At 39.1% G+C, this 22321-nt stretch overlaps 1 protein-coding gene across 1 annotated transcript in view; it reads right to left on the minus strand.

Moving 5' to 3' along the window:
• Positions 1-22321, minus strand: part of SLC39A12 (solute carrier family 39 member 12) — an 89802-nt gene that overhangs the window by 23653 nt on the left and 43828 nt on the right. Inside the window, exons 8-11 of the mRNA XM_055429522.2 lie at positions 19038-19190; positions 12601-12667; positions 5837-5995; positions 3889-4076 (exon numbers count right to left, since the gene is read on the minus strand). Coding sequence (XP_055285497.2) covers positions 3889-4076; positions 5837-5995; positions 12601-12667; positions 19038-19190 — 567 coding nt within the window. The remainder of the gene's footprint in view (positions 1-3888; positions 4077-5836; positions 5996-12600; positions 12668-19037; positions 19191-22321) is intronic.

Raw genomic sequence — 22321 nt, forward strand, 5'->3', positions numbered from 1 at the left:
GGAAGCCCCCACATGCCATGTGGCTTAGCCTAAAAATAAAATAAATAAATAAATTTTAAAAAAGAAAAAAAAAAGTTAAAAACAAAAACTTCCTCAAGACCAGTAGGATTTAGAGATTGTTTCCACTGACTATCTTGGGTTAACTCTTTGTGGAGTTTTGACTGGCTACCACCATGCAGGGGCTTTGGTGTAGATGGAACTTTAAAGTCAAGGAGACCAAAACATATTTGAGGGGCAGAGAGGGTCAACTGCTAATGGCCAGCACATGTGTGCTATTTTATATTCTTTCAGCCCATCTCTCATCCCAGCTACTGCTGCAGAGACCAGTTCCAAGAGGGCATTAACTATCCTGCACCAAGCCTTTCAGGTCCATGCTACATTCTTCCCTCTGTCGCCATCCATGTGATGGCATGGAACTGCCAGTGAATGCCCTTGGCACTCAGGCATCCATAACCTGAAGTGTGTGTGGGGGGCGGTTACTTATGGAGCAGATGAATGACAGGGACAGAAGCATCCTCAGAAGGTCTTGTGTGGAGGATGCCATGTGGCAGTGTTGAACTTAATAAAAACCCATTGACTTATGACTTTTTATCCTTCTCCGCTTCACTCCACCTGTCCTTCCCTCCTGCTTCCTGAGATCACCTCCCAAGTGAATTGACTTCACAGAGGCCTTTGTCTTAGACTCTGCTTGGGGAAACCCACATGGATCTCTCTAACAGAGAATGAATTTCCTCTGGCCACCCAGAGCTGCATTCATTCTTAATTTCTTTTAGAAACCATTCAGCGTAACTGGAAGTTGGTGTGCTTGGATAAGGCAACACCACTTTGGAGAACTTTAGGCTGGCTGACTGCCCTGGTGAAGACTTTCTGGCCCAATTTTTTGAGTTCTTTTCTTTTTAGGAGTTTGAAATAACACAGCTGATTACTTTGAAACAAATAAGCAAGGCAAAAATATAGCTAATCTTTTCACATTAACCCTGCTCAGAAGGTGCCTGGTACATTTCCAAGGTTTGGTAAATAGCCAGGGTATGAAAGTATTCCTCCTTACCCTTTAGTTACTGTCATATATTTTCTTTGCTGTTGTACAGTCTTGAAACCTTGTTTTCTTCCCTTGAAATGACAAGAGTATTTTCTTTGGCACAGCCCCAGAGTACAACAACGCTTAAAGTTGCCGCTATGTGAAAGGACTGTATTTGTTTAGAAGCTACTCAAAAGGCCGTGAGAGCAGGCGACCTGGATTATAGGAAGTAGCCCCAGGAAACTCAGAGTATTTTCTTTCCTGTCATTTTGCCAGGATGCTAGTTTTTCTTTGGCCAATAGTAATTTGCAATAAGGTCAGGATTTCTTCTAGTTGGAATTCCATAGGATGTCAACCACACTGTTTTCTTACAAGCAATTCTTTATCCTTACAAGACTGGGAGGAGAAACTTTGAGGGGAAAAGGATGTATTTAGCTTAGGGTTCCTGATAATCTTCTCAGGTCAATTTTGGGAGACACAGAGAAAAGATTGACTTCATACATACACATCCATCATACTTGAAGAGTGATCCAGACCATATTAAGATACAAAATCAACTTCAAGTAATATAGAAATTGCCCCTTGATGAACTCAAAAAGAGGAAAGGAATTAGAAATGGAAAGCTGAAAATCAGGAGGCTTGAGAATGAACTTAAAGATGGATCTTCAGACATTTTAAACAGAAAGCAGCTCACAACATTCAGTGATTAGTGGCCATGTGTTTTCTAAGTCACACAGGCTAGACATCCAGATTCCTCGAACTGGGAGAATTGTACGATTTGACAACATTGATTGCAGGTTGGGGACTGGGTTTCAGAAAAGATGGATAGAATCCGCTATAGTACTTTTGACTATCTTTACTATACGAGTAGGAAATTTCCCGAGTATCACAGATAATATGTAGGAACATTCCCAAACATGGAAGTACATTTTGTGTTTACCTCGCTTTCTTGAATCTCATAAAAATTAAGAAAAAATATCAAAGAGTCAGAAGCATTTAAGTGGTTTGTTTGTTTGTTTGTGAGAAATGGTGTGTTTCCTGCCATATCAGTAAACAAAGGATATCACAGCTTCATCAGTGATTGCCGCCCTCCAACGTGAGCTGGTGAGCCCTGAGAGAACTCAGGAAGGAAGGAATATCTGCATCTAGCAGCCATCAGACTGCAACCACTCCCTACAGTGAGCCCTGAGAAAACTCAGGGTGTGAAAACACAGGATACTGGCTCCAGATAGCTGAGGTACATATCAAAGAAATGATTTCATTGAGCCCAGATTCTTTCATCTTCCCATGCACAGAAAAATGCTGAATTCTTTTTGAAAGGAGGAATACTTTCCTTTGTGAAAGGAGTAATACTTCCATACCCTTAACTTGAGATATCTGGTTTCAATTTACAAAAATCTTTGGATGTTCAGACTACCTGCCCTTTGTTGCAAAACTTCTCTATAAGCTGACCCCTCCCTTCACCTCCTTGGAACAGCTCTCTTAGACTTACTTGAGATGCTGTCTCCCAGGCTTGAAGTCCTAAAAATTCCCACTGATTAAAACATAGCTCTCAGCTTTCAGGTTGTGAACATTTTTTAACTCCACACTTATTTTGGCCATGCCGTGCTGCATGCAGAATGCAGGATCTTAGTTCCCCAACCAGAGGTCAAACCCAACTCCCCCCACCACCCCTGCAGGGAAACATGAAGTCCTACCACTGGACTACCAGGGAAGTCCCTACAGTGGGGTTGAAGATGATAGTTTACCTTGATGAGTCCCCTTCTTGAATTCTGCTTATAGAATGCACTGTTCTGGTCATATCAGTCCAGTTTCTGCCTTCCAGATTATTTTTTTCTTTATGAAACATTCTCTTTACTTACTTCCGGGACAATTGTTGGATTCACTAGTCAACCTCAATGGTCCTATTCCAAATATAACCTTCAAGATTGTTTATTTTACTTTTCAGCTCCAGGATATAGGTAATCACATATTTTATTTCTGATCAGATTGGCTTTCTATTGATTTTAAGCCTTAAATATTTATTTTGTTAGTTTATGCCATTTTTACTTGCCTTATTCTCACCCATGAGACAGGATAATCATTATGACTCTCATCGTAAGACATGTAAGTTGTAAGCAAGCCTAATAGAAGGTGACCTTAAAAAACAGGTTTATCCTGCAGAGGTTAGGATTTTAGAGGCAAAAATGTGAAATTTCCCAGGTTCAATTCCTTTATAAGATTACAGAGGATGAAAAATGATGATTGAATTAACCATAGGTGTCAGCAAGAACTTCTTCAGGAAAAATGTATTGCAAATTTAGAGACGTAATACATAATAATCTTTCTCATTTCACCAGCATGATAGTGCTTTGGCAATTAAAACTTGAATCATTTTTTAAAAAATAGGGTTGTTTTATTAAGCCAAACAGTTCTTTAACTTAATGACAAAGTCAGCTGAAATACTGGGTTGGCCAAGATGTCAGTACGGGAAAACCCAAACAAACTTTTTTTTAGCCAATCCAATATTTGCTAATGTATAAACAAAATGGCTGGCTATTTAAAAAATTTTTTGTTCTTCAGTTGGAAATTTAAGTATCTTCTACAGATGCAAAGCTGGAGCAGAATGAACTGATGATGCCTTTTGGAGAATTAGAAAGGTTTCATTCATTCCACTTAAATTGAATGGAAGAATGTCAATATTTTCTGAATCTCAAATTACATTTCTTCTGCCTGCTTAATTTTTTTGGATTATACAGAATACTTCTTTAGTCTTTTATGTTGTTATCTATAGTCTTCTCTTTTCACCCTTGATTCTTCCATTTTGTCTTTTTCTCTGTTTTACATTTTTAGTGTTTGGAAAAACAAAACAGAAAAACCACAGAGCTTACCATTTCCACCAAGGATAAATATAAGAACATCCCGGCAGTAACTGTTAAGATCCAGTTTTGAATACATGGATCCGTTGATACTGAGAGGCCAATATACAGTCCTATGAAGGCAGTTAAAGCACTTATAAAATTCATCAGGATGGCAATCTTAACAGGAAGTCCAGAGCTTAGGAGCACAGCAAAGTCTCCTGAAATTTAAGAGAAAAGAACAGAATTATCATTTAACTGATGATGCCTTTGTTCAAGTCCTGTGCTATTTTATTATGAAATCTGTTTTAAATTTCAGCAATTGGGGTAGATTTTATAAGTAAAATTGAATGATTGGTTAAAGAGACACTTTCCTATATTTCTCAAGAATTTATAGCCTAACTCTTTATACTTTAGGAAGCTACGTTTCAAAAGTTCTAGTCCTTTTACTGTTCCAGGAGGTAGTATATACAGAGAGAAGTGTGACATACTCTTTACTTCCTAATGTCCTATGACATTTTCAACTTAGACAAATGCAAAATAAAGGACTTGCTGCCCTGGGATTTCTAAATCTTTTTAGCTGGAAACTTGCCAGGCAAAATCCCAAGGTAGTAAACATTATGTGGGTTTTTCTTTTTCTTTTTTAACTTATGCAGGAATTTCTGTGGGGAAAAAGAAAATGATGACTTAATAGGAGATTTTTAAATTATTGCAAAAATTGGTTAGGAAAACACATTTTTCCTTTAGAAAATGTTTTACTGCCTCAGTGACTAGAGAAAAATGACCTTATTCTCTCCACACTTTTCCTCCAAAAGAAGGATGATCTTTTAATCTGAGAGGCTCTATTTCTTAGTTTTGGGGAATTAAGAAGAGGATGAAACTCAATAAAGACATAATGAATAAGAACATTAAAAAGAATGTATATATGTGTATAACTGAGTCACTGTGCTGTACAGCAGAAATGAACGCAGTATTATAAGTCAACTGTACTTCAATAATTAAAAAAATAAGAGGCAGCCTGGGGACTCAGTTTTCCTAGTTCTATTGCATAATTAATCTTATGAACAGATCTTAAGACATCCTTGTTGGCCTATCACAGACTGTCACCCACCTCTATTGGTTTTTATCACAGTAGTCAAAACAAGACCATACATGGCTCCCAGACCATAAGTTTTGATGGATTCAGGAAGGACCTTGGATAAACTCCTTAGAGAGGAGTAGTCAGTGATGATCAGTGATAGGACTTTGGGCAACAGACACAGAACCCAAGAGGTCAGGGGTGGCCCAAGTGGGCAATATAAACATGAAAGTGAGATGAGAAAGTGACTACCAAGAAAAGCACTCTCTCAAGGGCACACGTGTATCTGGGACCAGTCTCTCCTCTTTCTGGACCTGTTTCAGAAATGTCTACTCCATCTCTTCTTGGTTTCTGGGAGACAGGATTTGAATTACACAGGTTATTAAGATTATCAGAAAGAGAGTCTATTGTGCATCTGCTACCACATGCCTGTCATTTCAATGTTACGCTTGGCTTTAGACATTTTGTATAAATCAGGTTGATGAAACCATAGTTTGGCTTTAATTTAAATGTTATTTTATCTCATTGGCCTGTTTGCTAACATAATGGATCCAATTCCCCTCTTAATGTTTTCCCCACATTTCATATGCAAATTTGGAAGTTTTTGCTGATACTCTTCAAAAGGAGGTTTCTCTGAAAGTCTCTCTGCTGTAGAGAATTCTCCACAATCCAAAAAGAGTCACTTCTGGCTCCAAGAAATATAAAGGAGCCTAATTGAATTCTATCTCGAGGTACAGGAATTTTCTTCCTTCTTCTCTGCTTTTAATGGTTTAAATAAATTATGAACGGAAAGTATTCATCTTTCAATTATGTGTTGGAAAAAGAAGGCTAGTAAATCACGGCAAGAAATATATTAGGATTTTCTCAACTAGAAGGAGGCAGTGATTCTACTCTCAGACTTACCCATTTCATGGGGAATTTCATGACACAAGATAGCAATTGTCGTGGTCACTCCTGCCTCGGATGAAGATGAGAAGGCTGCTCCTATTACTAGGCCATCTGCAAAATTATGCAGGCTGTCCCCAACCAGAATCATTATTGCTAGCAAGCTAATGGTTTTGCCTAAAGAACAAAATAAAGGTGTGAGAAGCATTAACAGAGCACAACACAGTTCATGGAATCCTTCAATTACAACCAATTTTCCCTTCCACCCTTGACATTCTTAAATCGCATCAGATTAAGTAACTCTACTTCGTTTCAGCTTTCAAAATAAGTCAGGACTAGAGATGCAATATGGCACTCTTGCAGGTATGGTCGCTGCTTTTCTAATGGGTTCAAGTAATTAGGAAATAAACTATATTTGCTCTTCTATCCCCCTACTCAGGTGTGCCAAAAGATGAAAATAAAAATAATACTGCTATAACTTTCCAAAATACATTCAATGACCTTTCCACATAAATCTTTTGTAAAGCATTTTTAAATAATTTAAGACCTCTGGGCAGAATGTCGTTAAAATAGTCTATTTTCTAAAATTGGCCCCTGAATCAGACTATTCCTCGTGTCAATCTGCTGGAGTCAACTGTCAACCTCCTGCCCCTCTGTGATCATCCCCCTTTCTGATTGGTGCTAAGAACCCCCCACTGCCCCTTCACTCCCTAAATGTGACTATGATAGAACTGCTGCCAATACTTGTGATTCCAAAGTTAGCTCTGGAAAAATTACTAGATGTTTTGTCTTTTAGAAAAAATAATTCAGCACTAGACCACTCCAGTACTCTTGCCTAGAAAATCCCATGGACAGAGGAGCCTGGTAGGCTGGGGTCCACGGGGTCGCTAAGAGTCAGACATGACTGAGCAACTTCACTTTCACTTTTCACTCCCTGCATTGGAGAAGGAAATGGCAAACCACTCCAGTGTTCTTGCCTGGAGAATCCCAGGGACGGCGGAGCCTGGTGGGCTGCCGTCTATGGGGTTGCACAGAGTCGAACATGACTGAAGCAACTTAGCAGCAGCAGCAGCAGAACATCTAGATGCCCAATAAAGTAGAAAGAATCTGTCTTCTTCGGATTCTATTATATTGTATACATTATCTGATTAAGGAGAGAACCAAATAAATAAACTGGACCATAATGGATTTAACTAATGAAATAATTAGATCATTAATTGGGCTGAAGTTTTTAACAGACAAAATTTCTGCTTTCAAAAACCTGAAATTGTATATTCAGTTCAGTTCAGTTCAGTTGCTCAGTCGTGTCCGACTCCTTGCGACCCCACGAATTACAGCACACCAGGCCTCCCTGTCCATCACCAACTCCCGGAGTTCACTCAAACTCACGTCCATAGGGTCAGTGATGCCATCCAGCCACCTCATTCTCTGTCATCCCCTTCTCCCCCCGCCCCCAATCCTTCCCAGCATCAGAGTCTTTTCCACTGAGTCAACTCGTCGCATGAGGTGGCCAAAGTATTGCAGTTTCAGCTTTAGCATCAGTCCTTCCAATGAACACCCAGGATTGATCTCCTTTAGAATGGACTGGTTGGATCTCCTTGCAGTCCAAGGGACTCTCAAGAGTCTTCTCCAGCACCACAGTTCAAAAGAATCATTCTTTGGTGATCACCTTTCTTCACAGTCCAACTCTCACATCCATACATGACCACTGGAAAAACCATAGCCTTGACTAGACGGACCTCTGTTGGCAAAGTAATGTCTCTGCTTTTTAATATACTATCTAGGTTTGTCATAACTTTCCTTTCAAGGAGTAAGCATCTTTTAATTTCATGGCTTCAATCAGCATCCGCAGTGATTTTGGAGCCCAATAAAATAAAGTCTGACACTGTTTCCACTGTTTTCTCTTCTATTTCCCATGAAGTGATGGGACCAGATGCCATGATCTTTGTTTTCTGAATGTTGAGCTTCAAGCCAACCTTTTCACTCTCCTCTTTCACTTTCATCAAGAGGCTTTTGAGTTCCTCTTCATTATAGGGGACTGGAATGCAAAAGTAGGAAGTCAAGAAACACCTGGAATAATAGGCAAATTTGGCCTTGGAGCACGGAATGAAGCAGGGCAAAGGCTAATAGAGTTTTGCCAAGAGAATGCACTGGTCATAGCAAACACTCTCTTCCAACAACACAAGAGAAGACTCTACACATGGACATCACCAGATGGTCAACACCGAAATCAGATTGATTATATTCTTTGCGGTCAAAGATGGAGAAGTTGTATACAGTTAGTAAAAACAAGACCAGGAGCTGACTGTGGCTGAGATCATGAACTCCTTATTGCGAAATTCAGACTTAAATTGAAGAAAGTAGGGAAAACCACTAGACCATTCAGATATGACCTCAATCAAATCCCTTATGATTATACAGTGGAAGTGAGAAATAGATTTAAGGGACTAGATCTGATAGATAGAGTGCCTGATGAACTCTGGACGGAGGTTTGTGACATTGTACAGGAGACAGGGACCAAGACCATCCCCATGGAAAAGAAATGCAAAAAAGCAAAATGGCTGTCTGAGGAGGCCTTACAAATAGCTGTGAAGAGAAGAGAAGCGAAAAGCAAAGGAGAAAAGGAAAGATATAAGCATCTGAATGCAGAGTTCCAAAGAATAGCAAGGAGAGATAAGAAAGCCTTCCTCAGCGATCAATGCAAAGAAATAGAGGAAAACAACAGAATAGGAAAGACTAGAGATCTCTTCAAGAAAATTAGAGATTCCAAGGGAACATTTCATGCAAAGATGGGCTCGATAAAGGACAGAAATGGTATGGACCTAACAGAAGCAGAAGATATTAAGAAGAGGTGGCAGGAATACACAGAAGAACTGTACAAAAAAGATCTTCACGACCAAGATAGTCACGATAACGTGATCACTGACCTAGAGCCAGACATCTTGGAATGTGAAGTCAAGTGGGCCTTAGAAAGCATCACTACGAACAAAGCTAGTGGAGGTGATGGAATTCCAGTTGAGCTATTTCAAATCTTGAAAGATGATGCTGTGAAAGTGCTTCATTCAATATGCCAGCAAATTTGGAAAACTCAGCAGTGGCCACAGGACTGGAAAAGGTCAGTCTTCATTCCGATCCCAAAGAAAGGCAATGCCAAAGAATGCTCAAACTACCGCACAATTGCACTCATCTCACACACTAGCAAAGTCATGCTCAAAATTCTCCAAGCCAGGCTTCAGTAATATGTGAACCGTGAACTCCCAGATGTTCAAGCAGGTTTTAGAAAAGGCAGAGGCACCAGAGATCAAATTGCCAACATCCGCTGGATCATGGATAAAGCAAGAGAGTTCCAGAAAAACATCTATTTCTGCTTCATTGACTATGCCAAAGCCTTTGACTGTGTGGATCACCACAAACTGTGGAAAATTCTGAAAGAGATGGGAATACCAGACCACCTGACCTGCCTCTTGAGACACCTGTATGCAGGTCAGGAAGCAACAGTCAGAACTGGACATGGAACAACAGACTGGTTCCAAATAGGAAAAGGAGTACGTCAAGGCTATATATTGTCACCTTGCTTATTTAACTTCTATGCAGAGTACATCATGAGGAACACTGGGCTGGGAGAAGCACAAGCTGGAATCAAGACTGCTGGGAGAAATATTGATAACCTCAGATATGCAGATGACACCAACCTTATGGCAGAAATTGTGTATTAGTATACAATATTTGGAGTGGAAGCATTAACAAGTACAAAAAGTATTTCAGGGATAAACACATATCATGACAGTGAACTATCTAGGTATACCACTTGATAAGAAGAGTCATTAAAATCAATTGCTGTAGTCTAAAAATTAATTAGTCAGTTGATATAAATTGTGTGACATGTTTGAGGAGTTGCTATTGTTACTATTGGAACCGCACACAATATTCTAACAACTGGACACCCATAAAAATAGGAAGAGATCATCCCATTTCTGTTATTGGATCTGAGGTGGTAGAGGGACTATATTACAATATGATTTGTTATTTTTTGGGGGAATATGATGTAACATTTCACAGCCCACACTGTGAAAAAAGGAACTTCAGTGAACAGCAGATCTTGCCCACACTATTGGCCAGGAGGTAAGTGCACTGACTGTATTGTAGGGACATCCCAAGTATTTCGCTTCTCAAAATCATTCTTTATTTAGAACCATCTCTGTGAGACTCAGTTCTATCATTCTTGTGGTTTCATAATTCATTTTCCTCCTTAGCAAAAATGAGAAGATTTTAGGCAAAGGTCAGAAAAATACAGAATAAATATCAAATCATTGAATTAGAGAGAGTTCTTATTGACGTTTCCCGGAAGCTCTCTGAACCTAATAATGCAAACAGGTCACTTGAGCTGTGCCTGCCAATATTCAGAAGTAAAGCTCTTCTTGTGGGAAAAAATAAAGCAATTGAAAGTAGTGCATTTGACAATGTTATAGCATACAAATAAATTGTGATTCCCAATTTCTGTGTGTATGCCTACATACAGCTTTGATATTAATAACATATATTCAGATGGAAAATCTTTACCCAATTTATACTTTGCCAAGAAACAGTCCAACCTATTTTTGCAGCCTATTATTTTATTATCACTGATGTGGGGTTATAAATGTCAGATCATGACCATGTAACAAGCCACAGGCAAATATACATATTTGCATATACGCTATAAGGAACACAATGTGCATACTGGTTAAGACAATTGCAACATTATTCACCAGAAGATAAGACAAGCATGCACTGAAAAATCAATGTACTCACTATAGAACTATTGATAATATTCAATATTTTTCCTTTTTTTAGGAACCTGGCAGTCATACTGAGTTCCACATTTCTGACTTATCGGAGGTTTTCCATGGTGTACATGGATTGGATATGGTATCATGTTGCTTTTTGTTTATTTAAATCATACTGTGGACAGACCTTCACATTCTGATCTCTACCAATGAGGTAATAAAAAACAAGGAATCAAATATTTGAAGCTAATTCAATAAGTCCCTGGCAAAAATGGCGGTTGGGTAATCAAATTTGGATTTGTTCACTGTTCATTCTGTATGCCAAGCTTGATATCTGAAGTGGAAAGATATGAATGGTCTACAAAACATTTGAATAAGACCATCATTATTCCCTGAGCTAGCAACCAGTCTCTGCTCCTAATTTGACTAGGTGTGGCCTTTCCTCTTCCTTTTTTCAAAAAACAAATACAAAGAAATGTCTCTAATATACCTTCTAAGTGCCAGGCATTCTAAAATTTCTCCTGGAACTAAAGATTCAGGAGTTAAAAATATCACTAGAAATGTCCTGAAAATAGAATTGGAAGGACTATGTAGTTATATATTTTGAATCACAGAAAGAAATTACAGGATTTAAAACATCAAACACATTCCAAATAGTGATTGTTACCATCATGTTCATTGCTCTTAGCATTTAAATCGTCAACCACATTGCAAACTAGGGATAAAGACCATTCCTAATTTTATTCCCTGGTGCATACACGGTGCCTGAAACATCCCCAAACATTTCTTGAATGGATGGATGAACGAATGAATGAATTTGAAAAAAATATAGGAATGCAGGCCTGAAAGAATGATCACAAGGAAATTGTTGGTGCATTAGCATTCCTTAGTTCCTCAGTGCTGTAGTCCCGGTCAGTGACTTACCCTCTCTAACAAGGGGTCTTTTCATTTGTATAAAATGGATATTAATTATTACTTCAGTAAAGTGTAAGAAGATTAAATGAGATAATCCATGTCACGTGTTTAGCATTGTGCCTGGCATATAAGGACTCAATAAATAGCTGTTTTTCTTATTAGGTAATTTATTCCAGTAGAATGGGAATAACTCACCATGACTACTTAACATTAAAATATTGAGAAGTATGTTTACAAAAGGGTAATATCAAAGAGAAAAATGGGGCAACTGATGAAAACCAACATGGATCTTTTAAAAAAAAGAGCTTTAAGAATTATTCAGAAGCATGAGCAAAAGGGAAACAAGTCCTATCCACAATTGGTAAATCAAATTCAGAAACAGGGGCATTCCTAGAAAGAAAAAGATTGTAAATTATACAAACAAGTGAATTTTAGCATAAGTTGTGAATAATGAGCTGGCACTGATTTGAACTCCGCCATACTAATAACAGTATCATAAAGGAGATAAGACATTTGTGATGATTTATCAGTAGACTGTGATAGAAGACAAGAAACTAATCATGATGCAGAACTTCATGGGAAGTGAAAGGTTCAAATCACCACATAAGCAGGATTTTAAAGGAGCCTTGATAACCACGTTAAGTATTTCTACTAATCTAAGTTTCCAGAGGGCTTCCTAGGTGGCACCAGTGGTAAAGAACCCATGTACCAATGCAGGAGACAGGAGACATGGGTTCAATCCCTGGGTTGGGAAGATGCCCTGGAGGAGGGCATGGCAACCCATTCCAGTATTCTTGCCTGGAGAATCCCATGGACAGAGGAGCCTGGCGGGCTATAGTCCACAGGGCCGCAAAGATAAGCAACTGGGGAAAACATTTTTAAAGAACGGAGTAAAGTTGATATTAATGGTAGCAGTTTTCAAAGATAGGGATAGAAATGATCCTTTATTTAAAATTTCATTGTAAAAGTTTTAATAATGAAATCCATATCTACCTAATAGGAAATGGATATAGTTTTGACATATTTATTTCAAAGGAGATATAACCTTTTTCTATGGCACTTCCTATATTTAATGTTTGGATTTTTTAAATTGGTACTCACATTTTCTGTTGGGGGTGTTCAGACTAGGTATAGGAATTTCAGCTGCCTGTGCATCTTCTGGGCCTTTCTATTTTAAATTAAAAAATAAAAGAGGAAAGATAAGCAATTAGTCATCATTTTATCGAAAAACGAAACATCTGAGGAGTTATGTTGATTATCAGAAGACATTTTGATCCTCCAGAGTACATGAGAATTTCTAAATTTCATAGACAAACATAGAAGGTAGAGCCGAGACTCTGCAAGCACGTTTTTTTTTTCTACTATCACATTTAGATGAAAATAGCACTCTTACATAGATCAGAGTCTTCCAGAGAGAGCTAGAGGCTACCTGCTGCTGCTGCTGCTGCTAAGTCACTTCAGTCGTGTCCGACTCTGTGTGACCCCATAGACGGAAGCCCACCAGGCTCCCCCATCCCTGGGATTCTCCAGGCAAGAACACTGGAGTGGGTTGCCATTTCCTTCTCATCTGTAATTCACTCTTAAATTATGAAAGCCTTTATGAAAGCCAAAAGCTGTAGGAAAAAATGATTCTTGACTCTTGACCAAAGCTGACCCTGTTTCTGTATGGCAGATCGTGGAGCTAGAATTCATCTTCTGATCTTTAAGGGTATTGTGGAGAAGAAGCCCCTGTAAACTCAATATTTCAATTCATTCATTGTAGCATAAGCTGCTGTTACTGTTGTTTTCCTGTCAGTAAAAAAGAAAACCTTACTCATTAATAAAGGAGATCTACAAACTTACTAAAATAGTATGTTTGAAAAGGTCTTTCATCCTTTCACACGGCAGGGAAGTGAGATTTTGAAATTGACTTCTAAGAGTTGAGATGATATGATTTCATTTCAGAGACTGACTTATTTTCGATTTCAGGAAAGTCACTTTCCCTCCCTAGGCCTCAGATTCTCATTCCAGCATATGAAAAGAATACTTCATGTCTGCCTATGGAGCATTTTTAGAAGTATACTCACATTACCCAAAATTGTGGAAACTTTGAGACAAATTTCATGTGAGACAAGCATCTTCTTTAAAAAGTAAAACAGAGAAGGTAAACCTAACATTCAAATGTTAGAATAACAACAGTTATTCAAAAGATGTAACGATAGGCTAATTTTGGAGAAGGATGACTGAGAAGAGGGGATTTTAAGGATTAAAGGAGGTAGACAAGAATCTTGCCTGAAATTGGTGGATCTAGAAACAAAAGAAAAATGTGTAGATTTTAAATTGCATCATATGAAAAGCCTGATTATAATCAAGAGTCTATATTCTAATAAAAGACCAGAGTTCAAATATTTATTCCAGGATTTTTTTCCCTCGCAAAGCTCTATATTGTCATACTATGTAAAGGAATTTACAGGCAAACATCCTTTGATGATTGGAAGGATTTGTGAGCTCCTCTCCTTCCTTAAAAAACAGGAAATTGGACCCATCGAACAATCCAAAAAGTTCATGTTATTTCTATCTTTGTTTAGGTTGATCTTGCAGCTTAAAGAACAAAAGAAATGGTGAAATCTCTTATTAGTGAGATGGACTTCCCTGGTGGCTCAGCTGGTAAAGTGTCTGCCTACAATGTGGGAAACCTGGGTTCACTCCCTGGGTCAGGAAGATTTCCTGGAGAAGGAAAATGGCAACCCACTCCAGTATTCTTGCCTGGAAAAATTCCATGGATGGAGAACCTGGTGGGCTACAGTCCATGGGGTCCCAGGGAGTCGGACACGACTGAGCAACCTTACTTTCACTTCCACTTATTAGTGAGATAGCACAGTCAAATTGCTCTAAACTCATTACATTAGCATCAGAATTTTGCTTATTTGCATCTTGGGGCTCTGGACCCTTCATTCACACAGAAAGAATGAGGTTACCATTAAAGTGATTTAAAAACTAATCTCAGGGAATTACCTGGCTGTCTAATGGTTAGGACTCAGCACTTTCATTGCTGGGAATTAAGATCCTGCAAGCTGTTCAGTGCAGCCAAAAATAAAACAAAACAAAAAGTGTGATCTCAACTTGAAATTCAGTTCAGTTCAGTCTCTCAGTCGTGTCCGACTCTTTGCGACCCCATGAATCACAGCACGCCAGGCCTCCCTGTCCATCACCAACTCCCGGAGTTCACTCAAACTCATGTCCATCGAGTCGGTGAAGCCATCCAGCCATCTCATTCTCTGTTGTCCCCTTCTCCTCCTGCTCCCAATCCTTCCCAGCATCAGAGTCTTTTCCAGTGAGTCAACTCGTCGCATGAGGTGGCCAAAGTATTGCAGTTTCAGCTTTAGCATCAGTCCTTCCAATGAACACCCAGGATTGATCTCCTTTAGAATGGACTGGTTGGATCTCCTTGCAGTCCAAGGGACTCTCAAGAGTCTTCTCCAGCACCACAGTTCAAAAGCATCAATTCTTCAGTGATCAGCTTTCTTCACAGTCCAACTCTCACATCCATACATGACCACGGGAAAAACCATAGCCTTGACTAGGTGGACCTTTGTTGGCAAAGTAATGTCTCTGCTTTTTAATATGCTATCTAGGTTGGTCATAATCTTCTTTCAAACCACATGTGATGTATCTAAACACTAAACACAATAAGGTTTTTAAAGCTATTATTTTAAAGAAATGTTTTATGTTCACATCTCTGAATTGGCTATAACTCTGCAATCTACTCCCAGACTTGTATTTTGCCAGGTTAATGCAAGGAGATCCAACCAGTCCATTCTAAAGGAGATCAGTCCTGGGTGTTCATTGGAAGGACTGATGCTAAAGCTGAAACTCCAATACTTTGGCCACTTCATGCAACGAGTTGACTCACTGGAAAAGACTCTGATGCTGGGAAGGATTGAGGGCAGGAGGAGACGGGGACGATAGAGAATGAGATGGCTGGATGGCATCACCGACTCGATGGACATGAGTTTGAGTGAACTCCGGGAGTTGGTGATGGACAGGGAGGCCTGGCAGGCTGTGATTCATGGGGTCGCAAAGGGTCGGACATGACTGAGCAACTGAACTGAACTGAACTGAATGTCTCAGATATAGCTTACTTCTCTCCACTAAGGAATCTACCCTTGAACTGTAACACCCTCATTCAAGATCAGGGTTATGGGAGGCATGTTTTCTAACTGTGATATACTTTCATTTTTTCCTGTTCCTTTTCTTATGACTTTAAGAACTAGAATGAGAATATTGTTTTGAACTTGACTTGAGGTTGTGTTTTATTAATTAATTTTAGTTGGAGGTTAATTAATTTACAATTTTTTGTTGGTTTCTGTCATACATCAACATGAATCAGCCATAGGTATACATATGTCTCTTCCCTTTTGTTTTGAGAATTCACATGGAAGACCTTTGTCGTGAAAAACTCAGTGTAACAAAAGGCACTTAACTATGAGACATCTTCTAAGGCAGAATCACTTCTCTCCTACATCAAAAAATGAATGCCCCACTCCTAAATGCTCTAATTTCTTGCTCAACATTTATTTGGCCTCATCTAGTCATGACTAACGGAGAAGGCAATGGCAAGCCACTCCAGTACTCTTGCCTAGAAAATCCCATGGATGGAGGAGCCTGGTAGGCTGCAGTCCGTGGGGTCGCTAAGGGTCGGACACGACTGAACGACTTCACTTTCACTTTTCACTTTCACACATTGGAGAAGGAAATGGCAACCCACTCCAGTGTTCTTGCCTGGAGAATCCCAGGGATGGGGGAGCCTGGTGGGCTTCCGTCTATGGGGTCACACACAGTCGGACACCACTGAAGTGACTTAGCAGCAGAAGCAGCAATCATGACTAAAGGATTACTTAGAATGGAGAAATCTCAAGGTCAGCTGGTTTATGTAAACTTGTAAACACAATGATGAAGGATATGTATGTCAATCTGATCCACATGTGTTTCAAAGAGGTGCAAATGGCAGTGACTTGAATCTATGGAAAATGCATTTACCCCTTGAAAACAGCCTTCAGGTGCTTGACAAAGTTTTCCAAATAGGATTTATCATGATCAAGAATAGGCAAATCAGGAGGGGATTCTACTTATCTAGCCTACTGATTTTCATCTATTTATCAAGTAATAAAAGAAAGGTGATCAAATCAAAGAATACTTCAGATCAATAACCTACCAACTGGATAGTTGAAGCAGATTTGCCTCTGCCTGACTGGTCACTTAATTCAGGGTTGAATGCAAGATGGCGGGAATGAGCCACATGCCCGTTAACCAATGACATGCCCTGCTGGGTGAGGATGGTTTAAAATTAGTGCTGAAGCCAGAAGAACACAGGTGCAGACTTTGTCAATCCCATGGCTCTATTTAACATTTTGTTTACTGGCCAAGGAGGTAGGTGACACAAAAAGATTATTGGGAGAATTTCATCAGGATAAATACTTGCTAAAATGGAAAAGCACAGGACTGAGAATATCATGCATATTCTCAGTGCTTGAAGAATGCAACCTCAACAATTTTAGTCATGATTTACAAAGGTTGAACAGTGGTAGTTTTTATATGGTCACTTTTATTTCCCACAAAATTAAATTCCTTCTGATGGAGAATGATATCCAAAGGAAGATAAATGAGACTGTAATACACCCTGTAACTACTAAATTAATATCTCCAGAAAGACTTTCACCAATTAGAGTACATGTAGCTTCTAAAATATTCACATTCCTTTTTTTTTACACAATATCATGCATCTTAAAATTACATTCTTAAGACTCATTTTAAGTTCCCTGACAAGTCCAAGAACAATCTGAAAAAACAAGCATAATTTTTGGATATTCAGAATTAACTTCACTCAGTTCCATCTGGTTACATTTCTAATTATTACACATAAGTCGATATATTGGCTTCGTAAATTAATTTTCCAGTCCAAGAATGGTAGTCTCTTGTGTGTAAATGGGGATCCTTTAGTATTGTCTTTAGTGCTTAGTTAGATTAGAACTCCTTTTGTGGAGGTTAAAACCTTTAACTTTTAGAGTAAGGGTTGGGATTGAATCTGCCATTCTTAATTACTGAATTGTTATAGATAGCACTCTAGCTTGACCCCATGCCAAAAAATCACTTTGATTCACTAAAACAGAAATTTTTTACAGAGTTTCATTTAAAATCTATTGTGAAAAGCTTCAAATATTCAGAAAAGCTGTAAGAATTATGACGTCAACATTCAGACACTCACTACCTAAATCCTACCATCAACATTTTATACACCTATTTTATCATCCATCTATTTATCTACTATCCTTTATCCATCCATAAACCTATTTTTGATGCATAAAATATAAATTTTGAATAAATCTAGGAAAGATAAACAAAAAGTGCTGACTAATGTTTGCCCTAAGACAAGCATTTTACAGCTATGTGAACAGGTAGAAAGTTAGGAAATAAATAGAAAACCATGAAGACTGTAAAACTGCAGGACTTTGTAGGGAGTTTATTTTAGTCTCCTGGAGTTTTTTTGAAAGCATTTACCTTTTTGAAACATCCCATAAAACTGTTCACCTATTCTCTTATATATAAGAGCACGAGGAAACAAAATCTCTATAATAGCCACATTGCATTTTACATGTCATCATATATGTAGAAACTGATAAAAAAAAAACAAAACAGGCACTGTAAAAGCAATTACTCAAGCTGGAAAAAAAAAAAAAAAAGATTTGCCACCATTTCTATTCCTGAGTTTCTTGTTTTCATAATTTTAAATGTCATCCCCTAGAGGAGGGCATGACAACCCACTCCAAAATTCTTGCCTGAGATTCCCATGAACAGAGGAGCCTGGAAGGCTGCGGTCCATAGGGTCACAAAAGAATCACACACGACTGAAGTGACTTAGCATGCATACATGAAAGATAGAAAAAGGGCTTTGCAGTTGGCACTAGTGGTAAAGAACCACCTGCCAGTGCAGGAGATAAGAGACGCGGGTTTGATCTCTAGGTTGGGAAGATCCCCTGGAGGAGGGCACGGCAACCCACTCCAGTATTCTTGCCTGGAGAATCCCACGGACAGAGGAGTCTGGCAGGCTACAGTCTATAGGGTTGCAAAAAGTTGGACACAGCTGAAGCCACTTAGCACACACACAAGATAGAAAGTGATGTGTGGTTTTATGAATTTTCAAAATTTTTGTTTGCTTTTTGTTTTGAGTTAGGAAAGATACCCAAAACACAGATTGGTAGCTAGACCTTTAAACCCCCTCATTCTCAAATAATCTCCTATTTCTAAATTAGCCATGAAGGCCAAAAAACAGGTTATAACAAGTATAGCAATGGACCAGCAACAGATGTTTGACAAATTAATAATCGTGCTTACAGGGATGCTGTCTGTCAGAATGATCTATGCATTCTAGAAATCAGAGCCTCACCCCTTAAACAGACAATCTCATGAAGATGTCAATTACTTTTGAACAAGTAGCTCTGAAATAAAAGACAAATATCATGAAGCTCTAAAGCAAAAGGTAAATAAAATTTAAAATATACCTTGACACTTGGTGATACAAGAAGAATAAAACATTTTTCTATTAAGAAAAATCCATGGATGCCTCCAATTAATCCCAACAGTTTCCAAATATGCTCTTTGTTTTCATAGAAATGTTCAAACTCTGAGGTTTCCTGCATATGTAAACCAAGAATCTAAAAGAAGAAACAGACATAAATTTTGGTGACCTAGATGTAAATGAGTAGGTCCATTGTTGAATACATTCAATTTCCGTTTTGGGGAACCCCATGACAACACCTGAAATCATTCACAGCCAGTTTACTTCCAGATGTATGACTCCTTCCACAATATGATTTCAGTTCAGTTCAGTTCAGTTCAGTCACTCAGTCGTGTTCGACTCTCCGCGACCCCATGAATTAAAGCACGCCAGGCCTCCCTGTCCATCATCAACTCCCGGAGTACACTCAAACTCATGTCCACAGAGTCGGTGATGCCATCCAGCCATCTCATTCTCCGTCGTCCCCTTCTCCTCCTGCCCCCAACCTTTCCCAGCATCAGAGTCTTTTCCAGTGAGTCAACTCGTCGCATGAGGTGGCCAAAGTATTGCAGTTTCAGCTTTAGCATCAGTCCCTCCAATGAACTTCCAGGATTGATCTCCTTTAGAATAGACCGGTTGGATCTCCTTGCAGTATAAGGGACTCAGGGTCAAATAAGACGTGAGAAAAGAAAGCAGAGCTTTGAATAACCTCTGTAAATGAGTAGACTAAAGCCTAAGCTTATCTCAGCAAGTGTGGCTTAAATTTTCATACATTCTCAGTCCTTTAGCTGAATGTTTTTCAGTTCATTCTGTCCCTATTTGCACAACAATGCTCTATAACAAATCAATGTTCTTTTAATATCCAGAACAAATATAAAGATACATTTCATCCAGGGTTTATTCTCCCCATGCCTCATAGCAATTAAAGCTGTTCATCAATGTTCAAATAAGTAAGAAATCCACCTGAAAGATTTTTTCCATTGAGTACGCCCAGCAATATCGTCAGCTCCTTGGGACATGAAAGAATACCAGAAAAGCTCAAGGAATTTTCCTTGAGTTGACTCATCCCATTGGTTGACTCATCCCATTGGTTGACCTCATGACTTCTTGTGAGCAAGTAAATTATAATGTATCATATTCCCTTCATAGGAGAGGACAGTTTGGGAAACAATTCTGTGATCTCCACATTTAAGATGTTACGATCATTAAATTTAAAAAAGAATTTATCTGTGTATATGTTCATATCAATGTGTATAGATATTTATGTATGTATACATGTATGTATGTATGTGTACATGTGTGAGTATATGTATAGATCTCCATGTACACACTGAGTGTATGGACATCACTAAAAACAAACACGTTAGCCCACTTTTTTTAAAAAGAATTTTTCATTTATGTAGACCATTTTTAAAGTTTTTATTGAGTTTGTTACAATATTGCTTCTGTTTTATGTTTTGTTTTTTTACCCATGAGGCATGTGGGATCTTAGCTTGCCAACGAGGGATCAAACCCTCACCCCCTGCACTGAAAGGTGAAGTCTTAACCACTGGACTGCCAGAGAAATTTCCACATTTTCTTTTGGTAAAGACATTGAAGGACACTCCCCTAATATTTGTAATTACCATTATTTCACAAAACAAGGACACTGTAATGTCACAAAAGAAACAGGGAAACCTCATAATTTCAGAATAAAATGTAGATCTTAAAGTAGAATCAACATAGCTAGTTAAAAGAGGAAATGATGCCAGTGGGATTTTTCTCATTTCTATGCAGACCTTTAAACACTTGCCTTGGATCACATTCAGGAACCACTGATGTTTCTAGCTTTCTGCCACACTGGTACTGCATCTGTCTTCCTCTTCTCAATAACTTCTGTCCTCTCTTTCTTCAAGTAAAGCAACTGCCTTCTTAGCTACATTTTCCTCTGTAATATATCTCCGTAGGGCCAGCTGACTGTCCCACCCAACCCACATCCACCGCTGCTGCCTTGGACTCTGGGCTTTCCCACTGAGGGAGACCAGGGAAGTCTTAAGATCCTGCTGCTACTTCCCAGCATCCTGGACTGTGAAGAGCGCTGCACCCACTACAGTGACATAGAAACAGGCTTTGGCCACTGCCTCAAGCAAATAAACCCTGAAATATTTCCAGAAAATTAGATTACCAGGGAGATTAAAACTAATAATGGTTTGTTTCATATCTACAATGCTCACTTTGCAATTTTCAGAATATCTAATAATTTTTGAGCCTCTAATCAACAAGAGGGACCCTGGAGGAAAATACCAGAGGCTTGTGGAAAGTTTTAAGATCTGAGGTTTTGTGAGAGGAGGGGGAATCATTTACTCATCATGACCCATCATAAGAGATCTCAGAAAGAATAGATAACCTCATCTGAAGACACTTTTCTCTGAACTCTTGCATCTCAAGTCCTAACCCTTCCATTTCTGACAAATAAAGAGCCTCCAAAGACTTCAACAAAGAGCCAGTTGCTGGAACTTGCCTGTTTCTTAAAGGAAATCTATGGCTCAGGGGTGAAGAATCCACCTGTCAATGCAGGAGACATGGGCTTGAGCCCTGGGATGGGACTATATCCTGGATAAGGACATGGTAATCCACTTCAGTATTCTTGTCTGGGAAATCCCAAGGACAGAGGACCTGGTGGGCTACAGTCCATGGGGGTCGCAAAAGAGTTGGACACAACCTAGTGACTAAACAAACAACAAAACCAGACACTAATAGTTGGGCAAGAAGGAGAAATTCATTTTGATGGTTCAAATGAAGAGAGTTTGAATGATGGTGCCACGACAGAGGTGTGGCCAGGGTCAAGGGTATGAATGAGGGATAATGAGACACGCCAGAGACTAGCAATCCCAGGAAACCATTACCACTTTTAAGGCTGAATAGACAAAGGGCAAAGGTTGGAAATAATGTTACTGAACTTTACTGGGGGTGGAGCTAGGGACCCATGGGAGCTGTAATATTGCAGGTAATGAGCTGCTTCTAGAGACGGTGTCAGAGGGAGGGAGCAAGGAAGAAATACCCCTGCCATTCTCTCCTCCTACCTCGGCCTTTCTGTGGTGCCCCCACTGTGGGAACCCAAACAACAATCCAGCCTGCAGGGAGCTGAGGGGATACAATCTTCTGGGGCAGAACACACAGCAGAGAAGAGCAGAGAATGGATCTGATGAGGTTGGGGGCCAGCAGAGAAATACTAGTATATCTTACAGCCCATTCATTTTTATTTACAGATACTCACCCTTCGTGAATTTTCCTTAATAGTGACGGGGA

This window comes from Moschus berezovskii, chromosome 15, assembly GCF_049115385.1.
Source record: "Moschus berezovskii isolate FMDL1 chromosome 15, NW_MosBer_1.0, whole genome shotgun sequence".
Lineage (NCBI taxonomy): Eukaryota > Metazoa > Chordata > Mammalia > Artiodactyla > Moschidae > Moschus > Moschus berezovskii.